The sequence below is a fragment of the Armigeres subalbatus genome, chromosome 3 (assembly GCF_024139115.2).
Source record: "Armigeres subalbatus isolate Guangzhou_Male chromosome 3, GZ_Asu_2, whole genome shotgun sequence".
NCBI lineage: Eukaryota > Metazoa > Arthropoda > Insecta > Diptera > Culicidae > Armigeres > Armigeres subalbatus.
Window position 1 is genome coordinate 190,347,245 of NC_085141.1, and position 17,719 is coordinate 190,364,963.

General features: G+C 38.2%; 1 protein-coding gene across 5 annotated transcripts in view; it reads right to left on the reverse strand.

Moving 5' to 3' along the window:
* Nucleotides 1–10,229: 10,229 nt before the first annotated feature.
* Nucleotides 10,230–17,719, reverse strand: part of LOC134219910 (uncharacterized) — a 123,305-nt gene continuing 115,815 nt past the window's right edge. For all 5 annotated transcript variants that reach the window (XM_062698811.1, XM_062698808.1, XM_062698812.1 and 2 more), the window contains exon 8: nucleotides 10,230–11,666. In XM_062698811.1, the coding sequence (XP_062554795.1) occupies nucleotides 11,554–11,666 (113 nt within the window). In that variant the 3' untranslated portion in view covers nucleotides 10,230–11,553. The remainder of the gene's footprint in view (nucleotides 11,667–17,719) is intronic.

The following is a 17,719-nucleotide window of genomic DNA, read 5'->3' on the forward strand; positions in this document are numbered from 1 at the left end:
TAGTATTATTATTGGCAGTATTATTAACAAAGGCAAACACTTGGTTAAGGTTGTTGTTATAATATGTGTAATTTATAACAAAAGATAACTAATTTTGTTGTTATTCTTTTGGAGAAAATGCCGAAACAAATTTTCATTATTTATTCATATCACCGGTTACAACTGTGCACTGTGAAAAGCCGTAGCGTAGAATCTAACCGTTCTTTGCGAAACATTTCCTATTTAAAATGTGCAATATTTTTCATTTTGTTCTCTAAATGAAAAATATTGCACATTTTAAGTAGGAAATGTTTTGGATCTTACCTAAAAGAAGTAAGATTAAAAGGTTTTGTGGTTCACTGCAGTGTTCGGATCAATATGATCTGTATCGCACCTTTAAATTGCAATAATATTTTATGTATGAATTTGAACGTTTGAATTTTCTAGACATTTCCTATTTCGATGATTTTGAACGTTGACCTACTTCATACAATTATTCTGGAGGCTCTATGAAATAAGAGAGGAATAATTAAATGAATGTTTTCCATTGAAAATCGATTATTCGTTGTGAAATTATTCCACGAAAACATTAATTTTTGTCAGCATTGCAATGCCTGCTATCGTGGTGTCGTTTATTTTACTGCTCGAAGGAATTAATGGCAGAAATCCCGTTTCTGGTGAGAAGCAATTCAAGGAGCAACATGCTGAAAATGCTGGAGATATCTGCTGTAAAACAATTTGAAACGGAATGATTTAGGCTTTGCAATGATTAACAGCACTCGATCCTACCAAATGAATGAACGATAAAAAATTACAGCAAATGAATAAAATAAGCAAGCCAATTGAGTAACGACTACGTTTCAGCACAGATGCCCACCTTGCCGGTGGTGTTCGATAGAGTAATTGCGCGAAAGTGGCAGCAATCCTGCGTATCGCTCTTTTACGTAGGACACATGACGCCTTATCCTATTCCATCTACTTCTGTGGAACCGTCTCTCGCAATTTCAGTAATTACTTAGTGTAACGTTCTGGGATTTGACTTTTGAATTTACGCCCACTTGTACTAAATGAAGTTATTTTACGTAAAAAATAGAAGGTAAATTGAGCACGGCTATTGAAGCAACAAGCAACATGCGATGGGTCAATTTGACCGATGCAGAAGTGGACGATTCATTTGGCAAATAGAGACGCACTCCAATGACTTGCAAGCGGGCCGCCAATCAAATCGATGGCAAATAAATCTAAAGCAAAGGCACTCGTTCTGTTGAATTCTAGTAACCATCCCGGAGCAACAGTGCCAGCTCGAATGATGAGCAGGCGGATGACACCGCCCTTTGTTTGTCGAAGCAAAGGTCGAAGAACAGTTGTGCAGCTTCCGCCACCGCTAGCAGTTATTTTCAAACACATTTAGGAAAAGCTTGTGTGAAATGAACTTTACCTAATTGAAATGTGTCCTATATACGTCATCCAACTAGAACGTAAAACGGTTTTATTCATCTGTTAATGTTAAAGCAGTACCCGCATTTAACCTGAACTTAATTCTTCACACGTAGCAGAGCAGAAGCATTTACATCGTCTTGCATCATTCGACGGGCAGTTATAAATGGTTTTGCGCCTGAACCCGCCTCCGAACCGCCCGCTGTAATCGTAATCCAGCTACATTTGTATGCTGTCTGTAAAAACGGAACCATTATTCATCATAAATATTTAATGGCTATTTGATACAATAATGACCGCTTCATGCCATCCCACTGGCACTGTAAAGAGCATCAACAAAAAACCAGCCCCCACCACCCACGCCTTATCACGGCCATAACATTGGCAAACACCTTCCATAACGACGGACATCCGACTCGTCTGTTTCTCTCCCTCTCATCATCTCAGCTGAAGCACAGACGGAATCGGCATCCATTTATTGGATATACGACATAAATGATGTTTGCCGATAGAACTGATAACAATGATTTAGTTCTATTGACCGAACACCGGCCATAGCCTTCTGACCGAGGCAAACGGTGCCATTCAGGCTTGCACCGTGTGGGACTTCCATTCTTGTTGTCATAATTTCACGTTCAACTTCGTGTTGTGTATCACTCGGATCGGATAGTAAATCTGCTAATGATGTCGCACTTTGCATCGACCATCAGCGATTGTACCGGAGGCTCACTACGGAAGCATGAATCAATATACGACGAGTGTGCGAATCGTTGCTAGAGGTCAGTAATTTTCACTACGGTAATAATTAGCGTTTAATGGGACTGTTGGGTTGTGTTGCATTTGACCGAAAACTAATGGCTAGAATATATTTGCTATAATATATATTCTGCGCAACAGTAAATAATAATAATATATACTCATTTGAAATCGACACCCCAGTTTTGATGATTTGTAAAGTTCTGTGAGTCTCCAGTTAGCCTTGCGAGCAAACGCGTAGGATTGCCAATCCGGAGATGGCGAGTTCGGTTCTCGCTCCGGTCTAGGATGTTTTCGGATTGGAAACATTCTCGACTCCCTGGGCATAGTGTATCGATTGTACTTGCCACACAAGATACATACTCATGCAATGGCGCCAAGATCCAGTGGGAATGTAGAGCCATTGAAGAAGAAAATTCTATGACTTTCTATTGTATGAAAGATTGTTACAATAAGAACTTGTAATTGACGCCGTCTCTAGAGGAAGTCTACCATCGAGATCATGTTTTACGCATTCGTTCTAATAAAAGACATATTCAAGTATTTCAAGCAGATGGTGCATTAAAAGCTAAATAATTTGCTCATTGATTCTGACCCATTTGTTACAAGAACTGTATCTAGAAGCTGCGTTGCTTTATGGTGTCTTTGACATTTAATTACAAAAATGCTGTGCGCTACTGTTAGACTGTTAGACAAGAGGTTCTGCACCATGCGTTTCATCTGTTCCAATGTAATCTTGGTACCAGTGTTGGTTACCAATCAGAAAATGTAATTTTCTGTGAAAATCTGACAATCGGCTTTCGGGAAAATGTCCTACGACCATATGGGAGCATAACGAAAGTTAGAAGCAGACTGTAATCAAATACTTGTTGATAGCTATTAACTTATAGTCGCAGCCTCCATATTTCATCACTACACCCAAATAGTGACTGGAAAATTTTCTAGCAATAGGTACCGTTAGAATCAATTTGACGAATTAAGCAAAGCTCGTCTGATTTTTGAACTCAAATGTTCAAAAGAGTCTCTCTTTGATCACTTTCTCTTTCGATTATTACAAAGTCAGTCTTAAAGTACTTGCATTTACATTGAGGTTTTAAGCAGTGATCTGTAGAAAATATGTTTGTCTAGCGAGCTGAGATGAAAATATTGCAACAAATGTAAAACTAGCCCAGATATTAGCGAAAGAGAGCATAATAAAAATAAACTTCACATTTGGACATATGACGTTGCAAAAACATTTGCTTAGTTTTCATATAAAAATCCTAAATCGCAAAAAAATCGACACTAGTTTATGTGACAGATGTTAATGAGACAGTTAATCAGTTAATGACAGACTAGTTAATGAGACAGTATTTCGCGTCGAATGCCATTTTTTGCGAGAATATCGGTTAAAGATTAGTGCCCGAGAAATTATTGAATTTTTTAAACGATGTTTTGGTGTAAAATTGTATTTTGGCAATAGCCTCTAAAACCATTGTCCTAGCTAGCTAATTTTCAATAGGAAACAATAAGATAGGATTCTGCGTCGTATGCAACGCCATATGTTGCGAGTAAATCGGTTGAATTCAATTGCCCGAAAATTAAGTGAGTTTTGTAACGAATTTTTGGTAAAAAAATGTATTTTGGCCATAACCTCTGAGCCCATGGTCCTAGCTGGCCAATTTTTAATAGGAAACATTGGACAAAAATCCCCGTCACTTAGGAGAATTCCTTCGAAATTTTTTAGAAAAAAATCTCCTAAGTGAATTTCGGAAGATTTCCTGAAACAATTTCCGTAGTTTTTACCGAAGAATTTTCCGTAAGAATTCCGACCAAATTACCAAAATAATTTTCAAGGGAATTTTCTCGAAAGGAATTTCCAAAGAAATCTTGGAAGGAATTTCAAAAGAAATTCTCAGGACGCAAGTATTCTTCAAGGATTTTGAAAATGTTTTCCTATAGGAAGTTTTGAAGAAATATCTTGATGAATTTCCAAAAGAATAGCAGGATCTATCCCGAAGTAATATCCTGAGAATTTACCGAAAGAATCCCTGAAGGCAGTTCCGAAGTATTGTCAAAGAAATTCCTGGAGGAAATTCTTGATGAGTTTCTAAAAGAATTCTTAGATAAATTCTTGAAGGAATTTTCGAAAGAATTACTTAAGGAATTTTTTAAAGTATTTCTAAATTCATTAGCGGAGAATTTTTGAAGGAATTCCTTGATGGGAGGGAAGAAATTCACGATGGAACTCTTGAAGGTACGCCTGAAAAAAAATCTAGAAGACTAACCGAATTAATTCACGAGGGTATTTTTTACGAACAAATATTTGGATGATTTTCTGAACGAACTTTTTAATAAATTTATGAAATATCACCTGGATCAATACTGGAGAAATCTCCGAAGCAACTCCTGTAGTAAATTCCCAAGTAAATCTTGAGAACATCCGAAAAATTATGGTGATGGATCGACTGCAATCCTGTTATTTTTGGGTTTTATTGGCAAGTCTTAATTTCAGTTACAACGCAGGGTTTTGTTTTATTACTGTCCGTATTTTCAAAGGAATTCCCGGAGAAATTCCTGACAGAATTCCCGAAGGCATGCTTTCAGATATCCCTTGCAGGAGTTTCTGGAGTAATCTGCTACGAAGGGCTTGGTGGTCATATGGCTACCGCTTCTGCCTCATACGCAGGAAGTCGTGGGTTCAATCCCAGGCCCGTTCCATTCCTTCTACTTTGCATTTTTTCATATATTTCTTATGTTCTAGTTATCGCTAGAACTGAAAATGAGCTTTCATACCGTTTCCAACTTCTATCCCTATACAACTTGATTAGTTCTAGCAGGTAACTGTTAGAACTCGAAATGAGCATAAAAGCTCGGTTTAGCATCCAATTAAGAATATACACCACCTTTCCATTACTATCACATTGGCAACCCGTTAACCAAGGCGAATCTCTACGAGTGACTGCATCATCAATTCCTTCCCATCCCCGATGACCGTGAGGACGTGGCCAGCGCCGTTATCGACCATTCAAAATTCTTAGAGCTCTTGAATTGTGCTTTGTGATTGAGGTTAGAGAGCAAATCCCATGCTTCCATCTATTGGTTCCCTGTGTAATTGCGATTGTTCTGGTCGATCGCGGAGTAGCAACTACGAAATGCACGGTTACCATGCTCATGCTCATCTACGAAGGAATTCCTGTAGAAATCTGGAAACTTATATGAAAATTCCAATATGTATTTGTTTGGAAATTCGATTGGAAATTCTTTCGCGAATTCCTTCACCAAATCCTTCAGAAATTCATTTAAAAAACATTGTTTAAAATCTGTTTAGATTGTTCTTCGGAAATTCCTTCTAAAATACATTTGGAAATTCCTCCAGGAATTTTTTCTAAAATTGCACCAGAAAATACTCAAGAATTTATTTCGGGAAGTCCTCCAGGGACAATTTATTAAATCCCCCTGTAGTTCATTTGAATATTCCTCTAGGGATTCTTTCGTGGAAACTTCTGATAGGCATTTGCAAATTTCTCCAAAAATTCCCTTTAGTAAAACAATGTAAAATTGCTTTCAAAATTTCTGCAGGCATCATTATGGAAATTTTGCTGAAACAATTCACCCGAAGAAAAAGAAAAAAAAAGTTAACCTAAAAGAATTTTCGAAATATTTTTTGAAAGAATTCTCGAAGGAATCCCCAAAATAATATCCAAATGCAATTTACGAGGGATTCATAATAAAAATTCCAAAGGATTCTGTAAACAGATTCCGGAAAAAATGCAAAAATTATATTTCGTTAGTATTTCAAAAGGAATCTCCGAAGGCCTAAAGGAATTTCTATAAGAATAGCTATAAAAAATCCGGAGGAATGACCGAAAGAATACCTAAAAGAATTTTTAAATGAATTTCTAGAGGAAACTCTAAAGAAACTCCTGAGGAAAATTTCGAAGGAATTTTCTTTCTACAGTTTCCAAAAGAATTTCCTGAGAAAGTACTGGCAGAATTCTTAAAATATATTCCGAAGAGAGTCCTAAATCGGTTTTAGAAGAAATTCTTAAAGGGATTTCGGAAGGATTTCTTCTAAAGAAATTTTCGAAGGTATTCCTTAAATAATTACCGTGGGTGTTGTTACTGAACAAAATCCTTAAAAAAAATCGATAGGTAATTTCCGAATGAATTTTTGATTTATTTTTTTTGAAATTTCTTCTTTGAATTTTCGAAGGAATATTATGAAGAATTTCTAATAGAATTTCTGGATTTATTTTCGATGTAATTTCCAGAGGATTTTTGGAAGAAATCCCAAGAAAATATAAAAAAATCTTGGGAGAATGTCTTAAGAAATTCTTGCAGAAATTTAAAAATCACGGAAATTTCTTCAGGTTTTAATTTGGAAATTTCGTTCGAAAATTCCTTTACGATTTTCCTCAGAAATTCCTTTGGAAATTTTCTCAAAAATCATTTTGAAAAAATCTTCGGAATTATACCTAACAATAAGTATAATGAGAGGCCCTCCTTAGCCGTGCGGTGAGACGCGCGGCTACAAAGCAAGATCATGCTGAGGGTGGCTGGGTTCGATTCCCGGTGCCGGTCTAGGCAATTTTCGGATTGGAAATTGTCTCGACTTCCCTGGGCATAAAAGTATCATCGTGCTAGCCTCATGATATACGAATGCAAAAATGGTAACCTGGCTTAGAAACCTCGCAGTTAATAACTGTGGAAGTGCTTAATGAACACTAAGCTGCGAGGCGGCTCTGTCCCAGTGTGGGGATGTAATGCCAATAAGAAGAAGAAGAACCTAACAATAATCCCTCTGAAATTTTCTTTAGGAATTCCTCGGAAAGTCAAAATTATTTTCGGAAATACCTTTCCTAAGAAGTTCCTTCGGCAATTCATCCAAAGATTATTTCGAGACTACTTTCACAAATTCTTTTTGGATTTCTTCCGAAATTCCTTTAGAAATTCTTCCGCAAATTCATTTAAGATTCCTTTAAAATACCTACGAGAATTGTTTCAGCAAAACCTTCCTAAATTTCTTTAGGAGAAATCCTTTCGTGAATTTCTTTACGAATTCATTTGGATTTTGCTTTAGGAATTCCTGCCAAAATTGAACTAGGATCTCCTTAAACTTTTTTTGATGAGTTGCATCAGCAATTATTTCCAGATTTTATTGAATAAATTCTTCCAATTCCTTAAGTAACCCCTTCCGAAAATCTAGAAAAAAAATCTTGGAATTCCCTGGATATTTTTCTTGGCAATTGCTTTAGAATTTTTTTCAAGGAATTCTTTCAACTCGTTTAGTTATCGATCAGCTCAACCCTTCATCGAAATTATGGTTTGTCCAGTGAAAAGCAATGATTAATGGATTTTCTTCTGGATGGTGAATGTGATCCCTTCTTTAAAAATAGAAGTTTTCCCGGAATAACGAAACGAAAATTATCCATGGTCAAATTATCCATCTTGATGTCCTTCTTACGGAGCCATGTGTCCAAAACTCGAATGTCAATATCACTTTCAATTACATCGGAAACAACAAATTTTCAACAAACAAAAAAATTCTGATTTGGAACTTAACATATGAATACATCGAATGCCGGATAAAACAAACCAATCATCCCTTCATAAGCTTTTAAGCAGTGGATAACTTAGTTTCGAAACAGACCTTACAATTAAATTTTAGGGAAAATTTGATTTGATGGGTCACGTGCCCCATCGTGCCCCAGCTTAGCTCTGCCAGTGGTCTATATGCTCAGGGAGTCAAGTTTCTTGCCCGTAATAACATATTCTAGACTAGATCTGGAATCGAACTCGCTGTTTTCACGTCGTTGAATTTAAAATTATTTGCGGTGGAATTGATATTCTAATGAATAATTGTTGGACTCGCTAATATAATTGGAAATCTTATTTTGAAGCAGACGTGCCATATTTCGCATCATACTTTCGATGGATTTGCTACTTTTTCGCAAGAAACCTTACTGTATTTAAATTTGACAACGGCAATTTGGCAATGTGTCTAAAAGTATTTTACTTCAAACGTAAAAATAAAATGCAATGTCAATGACACTTTTTATGTTCAATTAATGGTTCGTCGAATTAAAGTGGATATTTTCCAATAACCATGAAAAAATAGATTGAAAGAACCGTCACCAACATTACTTGCACATTTTATTGTCGTCATAATTGGTCCGCCTGAAGTAAAAGCCGAAGCAATATAAAAACCTCCTGTCGCGACCAGACCAACCAAAGCTCCTCATCGGAGCTAATGCTGCTACCTCCGAACGACAATTTAAGTAGAGAGCAGTTCTACCCGCTCTCTGACTTAATCGTCATCGGGAACTGCTACCTCCGGCGACATTTCGACCAGCAAGGGCGGTGCCACCCGCTTACCCGCTGCCTACCAATGCCACCGGGAACACGGACCTACTCCTGTAGGTCCTCCGCCGCTTGGACCTACTCCTGTAGGTCCTGGTCCAGGAATGGGCACTACGCTATGGTAGTCTCCGCCCAGGTGTACGTCCCACCTTCGATGCGTTCCAACACATCGGTCAAAAATTCGAAACATTCTTGCCTGTTTTACTCATATCTATGGGCATATGAGACATGGTCCACTAGTGATGAGTTAACACTCCATTCGTGCCATTCATACCTTGTTGCCATGTCTTACCATTAATGCCTTCAAGCTCATTAGTTGCAATATAATTGCCTACATTTTGGCGAATTGTCAGCAATACGCACTGAGCTTTCATAACTTGGTTACATCGCATGTTCAAGAATTTGTGATATGCAAAGATGTATAACATTAAAATAATATTGAATTTTGCTTAACTTTAATTTCTTAATATTTTTTAAATAACCTCATTGCTACTACTACACCTCCCACCTGCAATTACCTTCCCTTTCTGTCAACTCAATATTTGATCTTACCGTCAACCATAGGAAAGCATCTTTTTATCGAAAATTCGGGAAATCTTCTAACCTGTTCCTCAGGGGGCTCTCACTCCGGTTGTGGTTTGTTTGATGTAGCGCTCGGTTAGGTATTTCAACACACCAAGCCGTCTTCCAAACGACGTGACCGAAATGTGCCGACAGTTTGCTGCCTACTCCACTGATGATAATTTACCTTTTCTATGAAGTCTACCATCCACCTAACGGTAGAGCACGAGCCAGCAGCCCTTCTGCCCGGAATTTCCGTTGCCCTTCGCCAAGCTGACTCCCGCCAGGTCTTTTCTGGAACGTTCCCCGGTTTACGATGGTTCCGAGAAAGTCATTAGCAGAGAATGAGTCTGATTTTTCGTTATAACTGAACAAACTTGAGTGGACTTGAAAGCGGCGGGATACCCTCTTGAGTGACAGAACTCACTCGCAATGTGTTGTCACGAAGTGTGTTCTACAATGGTGCTACTGCTCTGATCATGAAATTTTGCTGCGTAGAATAGATGATGAATAAATTAATAAAATTTTGTACTTGACGATGTGAATACCTATATTAGAATATTGAAATAGACAGATAACAATTCTGCATGAGAACCTACCAAAACCTGTATAAGCGAGTTGGATGAGAATTATTTATTTAGTCTACTAAGTTCGTGGACACGGTGTATGCACTTACTGTTTTACATCACTCCACTAAATAATCCAGAAATAGTAAATATATTATGCATCGCCATTATGCTGAAGCTCAAACCGTCAAATGATACAAACCAAAAATTGTCCCTATTTAAAGCCTTTAGAACCAATTGCTGCACTTGAGGGTTGCGTTTGCAATCGTCATCAATTCAATACCTAATTGCTTTCGCTTTAAATTTATTGTAAATAAAAATATTTCTTTCTTTGTGCAATGCTTACATTGAAGTCTCAATTTTTGACACGAAATGTACTTACCGGTGATTGACGAGGCGCGATGAACAACGGGCAAGGTGGAAACCATGAAGCGTGAGCAAAATTGGATTCTGATCAGAACAAATAAATAACGAACCGGGTCGGGTCGGGTGCACTGCAAAGGGGAAATTTCCGTCCAGCATACGAGATCCGCCAAGTTTATTTTTTGTTACCGGGGGAGGTTCGGAGCAAAGATGAGAAAACCAATTTTACGCTTCTTCATATACGTGGTACGAGATGTCTCAGTTCTCTTTTCGTATATTTTGCTGTTGTTTCCATTTTCTGGTTTAGTGGTACAATTTTTCATTCAGTTTTTTTTTTGTATTTTTGTTACCTTTTTCGAACATTGATTTTCAGTAGATACAGTTGGTTTTCGTCAAAGTGTTTGTTGGGCTTTGGGGATGTTGTGTATATATATAGAGTTGGTAGTAATGACTTTGAAGATATATTTACCTACTTCTAACACTGTTTTTCTGTCGGTTCCATTCGTAATGCTCGCTCCGATAAAATTGATGAGGTTACATCAATTTCCAAATTCACTATAGATGGACTAGAAGCTGAACATTTCATTCGCTTTATATAGACTTTTTGACTCGGAACATCTTTTTCAACGGCGTACGTGTATTTACATAATCCTTAATAAACGTTTAACAATTCGTTAAAATTCAATCCCTAGAAAATAATGTACATTTTGATTTTGTATTCCTTTTTGATTGGTTTTACTTGCTGTAATGTGCGAACGTGAATAGTCGTCTTTGTCCCGCATTTGCATTTCTCGTTAGGAAGTTGTGGTGGGAAGGAAGACAGGAAGGAATATACTCTGGGTGCGGATTTATGGCTGGGAAGGAATAGAACGGCCTTAGCGTTTCTCAATCGAAATCTGAACGTGATTGACCAACAAAAATGTGAGCTTAGAGTTCGCCAATTTATATGAAATAATTGTAGATGAGCAGATCTTCCTGTATATTGTGCGTATACAAACCCATAAATTCGAAACGTGCCGAAAACGCCAATGATTGCACGAGCAAGTCCCAAAAGATATTCAACCAGATTAATCAATTTCATTGCATGTTCCGATAATAACCATTATTTGTTCGTTCAACAAACTGTTATAAATCCGCGAGTCATACTAAATGAGAAACGCTGTTTTGCCTCAGTAGTATGGCAATGATGCTGAAAACGTCGATTAAAAGAGCTTTCACTGGGGATGATATCGGTCAAGTCGTGCTGGAGATGAAAAATGATACATAAATCATGACTTTTGGGTTTCATTCTGTTCGGTTTTTATCATCACTGGAGGCGCTTCATTATTCTCGTCGCAGCCTTTCCTAATCGGATTCTAGTTGAAAATTCCGCTGATTGTGGCCATCTGCTGGAGAGTGACCGACGTTGATGTCGGATGTCGGTCAGCAATCAGCGAATCGGACAGACAGTGACTTTGCTGCCGGCAAAATGATTAATCTTGATGGTTGCGCCTTTTGAGAAGTGATTGATATATTGTCGCTGGACTGGATGCGGGTTATGTCGGGAACATTACGTATAGGATATGTGCAGTTCAATCCAGCAAATGACACAGTAGAAGACAAGTGCCGTGATAGTTCGCCTTCTGTCCGAACCGTTGTGTTGAACCGCAGCCGGAGTTTCACCTGAATTTTTCAAATTAAATTTGTATTAGCACTCTTAAATCGTGTTAGACGCTGTGAGTCGATGAAAATGGTCATGCATGTAGGTGTATATAATGGTACGGAATCTGCACCCCGAGCAAGAATAGCTTCCAATAATTTACAAAATCGATAACATAATGTGATTGTGTCGGTAACAACACAAGTTAAAATTTGAACCTAATTCAAATTGTTTAATGTACCGTATCTTCCTCTCATAGCTTTAATATTCAACTTATTATAATATATTTAATACAAGATAAATGTACATACAATCTTCTATATAATACAAATAAAATGGTCTGTGTTCGTATCCGCATAATACAAAAACGGCTAGATGGTTTTTATCATTCCTTCAGCAGTTATATTCGTTACAGTTTCCGCCGGGTTTATATGATATGGTTTATCGAAAATCATTACTAAAGTTGAGTAAACCGTGAAAAACTAAAATAAAGATTCGTATGGGAATTTCGCATGGGCATTTACGCCTACTGTGCAGGACAACGTCTGCCGGGTCGACTAGTTTATTATATAGGGCACTGCACGGAAACATCTCTTTCTCCTTCGTTCCTCATAAGTTTTGACGTTTACTGGCCTTGTTGTTTTCTAATTTCTTTGCAGCGAAAAAGAGACAAAGCCGTCCGTGCAGTGCCCTATACGTTATTATACATACTTACAAGTTATATAAATAAAAGAAATGAAAAGTAGACGTGCTTTTATCTTTCATGATTATTTTCAGTAGCGAGCACGCACGTTTAGAATAAAAAATCGATGAAATTGCTGCTTTTTTTCGACGGTAAATAAAACAAATTAAGAAGAAGGGTGAAAAGTGAAAAACAATATTATCCAGACCCAGGGATTGAATTCAAAAGAGAATGAAAAAGTCTCTCACCTATTATCTCTGTATTCATATACGATATGTCGCATACCGTGAGATATTTTTTCGTAAGCTGTCATAATAAAGCCCTGAATTTCTTTTAAAAAGCTCCAAACGCGGGGAGCATTGTTTCTGATGAAGCATTTAACTTGTTCTACAAAGCTTTGTGGATCCTAACACGAAATGAGCGAAAACAAAGATCATGTTCGACCCACTAAGTGGATAATGTCGGTGACGTACCATATATCAATCAGAACGTAGTCGATTTGTCATTTTGTCTGCAGTGGTCTACCGATACGAAAGGCTGTATTGTAAATAAATGCTGCAAATGCTCATGTTCTTGAATGGGGCGAAATCAATTCCGTTTTCGTTCGTCTGAACTTTCCAATGGTCGGTATGGAATACTTTGCCTGGCCAACCTGAGCGTAGAATGCCACCTTATCATCATCAGTGCTTCCGGAGAGGGGGCTGTGGACGTTGATTATGCTAATGTTGAAGAACCGGCATTTGATCCTCAACCTGGACATTCTCTTATTGATCGGCTACCACCCGATCACGCGTCTCTGCATGTCGCCCATCACTACGAAAGCTGATCTAAGCTTGTGTGTGTTGCCGCATCTCTGGTAGATGGTACGATTATCTTTAAGTGTTCGCACCATTCCCACAAAACCAGAATGCATGCTATGCGCACAAATTTCATCGTATACCAATCTCGAAAACGCTTTTTACATACAAAAGTGAAGACGATACATAAACATAAACATAAACATAAACATAAACATAAACATAAACATAAACATAAACATAAACATAAACATAAACATAAACATAAACATAAACATAAACATAAACATAAACATAAACATAAACATAAACATAAACATAAACATAAATATAAACATAAACATAAACATAAACATAAATATAAACATAAATATAAACATAAACATAAACATAAAATATAAATATAAACATAAATATAAACATAAACATAAATATAAATATAAACATAAACATAAACATAACATAAACATAAAATAAACATCAACATAAACATAAACATAAACCTAAACATCAACATAAACATAAACATAAACATAAACATAAACATAAACATAAACATAAACATAAACATAAACATAAACATAAACATAAACATAAACATAAACATAAACATAAACATAAACATAAACATAAACATAAACATAAACATAAACATAAACATAAACATAAACATAAACATAAACATAAACATCACAAACAATGTCCAATAATGGACTCCTGACCAATAGTGGACCCTCCAGCCATATTTACATTATTACATCAATTTTACAAAAAATTCCATCGGGGAGCCTACCTTACATTTAGAAGTATGCGCCGGTATGATATTTGGCAGCGGCGGCGTTGGTCAGAAATTTGGTCAGCGGCGGCGCACAGTGATGCCACTTCCGGAGGAATTCCAGGAGGAACTACCGGAGGAATTCCTGGAGGAACTTCCGGAGGAATTCCTGGAGAAACCTCTGGAAGAATTCCAGGAGGAACTTCCGGAGGAATTCCAGGAGGAACTTCCGGAGGAATTCAAGGAGGAACTTCTGGAGGAATTCCAGGAGGAACTTCCGGAGGAATTCCAGGAGGAACTACCGGAGGAATTCCTGGAGGAACTTCCGGAGGAATTCCTGGAGAAACCTCTGGAAGAATTCCAGGAGGAACTTCCGGAGGAATTCCAGGAGGAACTTCCGGAGGAATTCCAGGAGGAACTTCCTGAGGAATTCCAGGAGGAACTTCCGGAGGAATTCCAGGAGGAACTTCCGGAGGAATTCCAGGAGGAACTTCCGGAGGAATTCCAGGAGGAACTTCCGAAGGAATTCTTGGAGGAACTTCCGGAAAAATTCCTGGGGGAACTTCCGGAGGAATTTCTGGAGGAACTTTCGGAGGAATTTCTGGAGGAACTTCCGGAGGAATTCCTGGAGGAACTTTCGGAGGAATTCCTGGAGAAACTTCCGGAAGATTTTTTGGAGAAATTTTCGGAGGAATTCCTGAAGGAATATACGGAAGAATTACAGAAGGAACTTCCAGAGGAATTCCTGTAGAAATATCCAGAGGAATTCCTGTAGAAATATCCGGAAGAATTCCTGAAGGAATATCCGGAGGAATGCCTGGAGGAATATCCTGAGGAATTCCTGGAGCAATATCCGGAGGAATTCCTGGAGGAATATCCGGAGGAATTCCTGGAGGAATATCCGGAGGAATTCCTGGAGGAATATCCGGAGGAATTCCTGGAGGCAAGGATGTTAACGATCATTCAGTAATATGCGTTCGATTATTTAGTAGTTTGTCAATAACACATTGCAGAAGGTGAATTTCAAAATATGTTGTATGGTGGACTTCTAGTGCGAAGGTTTTTCTACGACTTTGCCTAATGGTTCGTTATTAGAATTCAACTAATAATGGAGTTGGAGCGCTAGTTGCAGTAACTAAAACTGAATGATTGGAGTTTTGTTATCATTTAGTCTAAGTTACTGAAACTATAGCTATAACTCCGTTACTAGTTGAATTTAAACAACGAACCATTAGGAAGAGTTGTAGAAAAACCTTCGCATTAAAAGTCCACCATACAACATATTTTGAAATTCAGCTTCTGGAATATGTTATTGACAAACTACTAAATGATCGAACGCAAAATACTGAATGATCGTTAACATCCTTGCCTGGAGGGATATCCTGAGGAATTCTTTGAGGGATATTCGGAGGAGTTCCTGGAGGAATATCCGGAGAAATTCCTGGAGGAATATTTGGAGGAATTCCTGGAGGAATATCCGGAGGAATTCCTGGAGGAATATCCGGAGGAAATCCTGGAGGAATATCCGGAGGAATTCCTGGAGGAATATCCGGAAGAATTCCTGGAGGAACTTCCGGAGGAATTCCTTGAGGAATATCCGGAGGAATTCCTGGAGCAATATCCGAAGGAATTCCTGGAGAAATATCCGAAGGCATTCCTGGAAGAATATCCGGAGGAATTCTTGGAGGGTTTTACGGAGGAATGCCTGGAGGATTTTATGGAGGAATTCCTGGAGGAATGGAGCAATTCCTGTGGAACCATTGGATGGAATTATTTGAGGAAGGGAGCAATTCCTGGGGAAATATTGAAAGGAAAACCTTGAGGAATATCCGGAGAAACTCCTTTAGAAATTTCGGGAGAAATTTCTGGAACAATAATCAACGCAATTCCTGAAGCAACCCAGACAACCACACATCGCATAAGAATGTACGAATAAAATCGTTTACCGATCCAAATTTCATCAAAATCGCGTTGTGGTGCGAAGCTCATCAGTTTATTTATAAACTTTCCCGCACAGTAGGCTAAATGAAATCGGATTATCTGTCAAACAGAGTTTGTTATCACAAACTACATCGCAATGTATAACGAACAAACTCGTATAAAAATCGTGCATATCGCATACACTGCCGTGCAACGTTAGATAAGAAATACACATATATCGCCTCCACTTTTGAACGCAAAAAGCGTTTTCGCGACTGGTAAGCGATGAAATTTGTGTGCATAGGCATCGCATAACAGAAAAACAATTTTATTATGCATGCATTCTGGTTGTCTGGGAATATTCCTAAGCAATATCTGGAGGTGTATTCGGAGGAATTCCCGGAGGATTATACGGAGGAGTTTCTTAGGAGTTCCTGTAGAAATATTAAGAAGAAAGCGTGGAGGAATTCCTGGAGGAATGTTCGAATGAGTTCCTGTAGGAGTTCTGGAAGAATCCCGGAGGAAGGTTTAGAGGAATATCCGGAAAATTGTCAGAGGAATTCTTGGAGGGATATTCAAAGGAATTCCTCCAGGAGTTCCTCTAAAACTCTTCCTGGAATTTCTCTGGAATTTCCTCAAGGAATTCTCCAGGTTCCTTCTGGAATTCTTCCGGAGATTTCTTCTGGATTTCCTCCAGAAGTTCCTTCTAGAATTCCGCCGGAAGTTCTTTCACGAATTTCTCCGGAAGTTTATTTTGAAATTTTTGCTGAAGTTCGTTTCGGAATTCCTTCGAATGTTTCTTCTGGAATTCCTCCGGAAGTTCCATCTGAAATTTCCTTCGGAAGTTCCTTTTTGCATACCGTTGGAAGTTACTTCTGGAATATCTTTGGAAGATCCTTCTGGTATTTATCCGGAAGTTCCTCTTGGAACTTCTCCGAAAGTTCTTTCTAGAACTCCCCCGAAAGTTTTTTTTTTCAGGATTCCTGCGGAAGGTGCTTCGGAAAATCCGAAGTTCTTCCAGGAATCCCTCTGAAAGTTCCATTAGGAATTCTTGGTAGACCAATTGATACTAACTCCAACACAGTTTGGAAATTTTTGAACTTATGGTTTAGATGAGGAGGTGCGAATCATATACGCAAGCTTTACGGACGTGTATGGACATGACTGGTCAATGTCAGATTTTTATCGAGCGTAGTTGACCTGTTAAACCAATTGTTCCAAACTTCATAATAGTTTGGACAACCTAGAACAGCTGGTTTGGGTATAACTGAAACGAAATTTGTAAGCGTGGTGTCTATGGACATGTATTAACATGAATGATTGATATCATGTTTGTATCGAGCGCAGTTGACCTTGTAGACCGATTGATTCCAGAACATTTTGAGTAACAATACCGGACAATACTAAATACTCATCCTACTTGGTTGGCATGTGTACAAAAATACATGTGTGAGAGTTAGTTCTGAAAATGTATTGCGAGAGTTCAGCTGGTACCTGGTGCTGGGAATTTGGTTTCATCAGTACCCGCTAAGCTGCGGAGGACGACGGAGGTCCTTCGTAGCTTAGTAGGGAAAGCACATTTCTAGCGTACTGGGGTCGTGGGATCGAACCCCACCGTGGGGGAATTTCCTCTCTCATACCATTACCGAACTAAATCTATCACATGTTGTACATATGCATAATCGAGTTTCAGACATAGTAATCTTAATGTTGTCAGATTTGTACTGAGCGCAGTTGACCTGGTAGACCAATTAATCCAAACTCCAGAACAGTTTGGAGAACCTAGAACATCTGGTTGGGGTATAACTGAGTTGAAAAATGTACACGTGGGCTCTTCGGATGTGTGTGGACACGACTTGTCAATTTCATATTGCTATCGAGCTCAGTTGACTTGGTACTCCA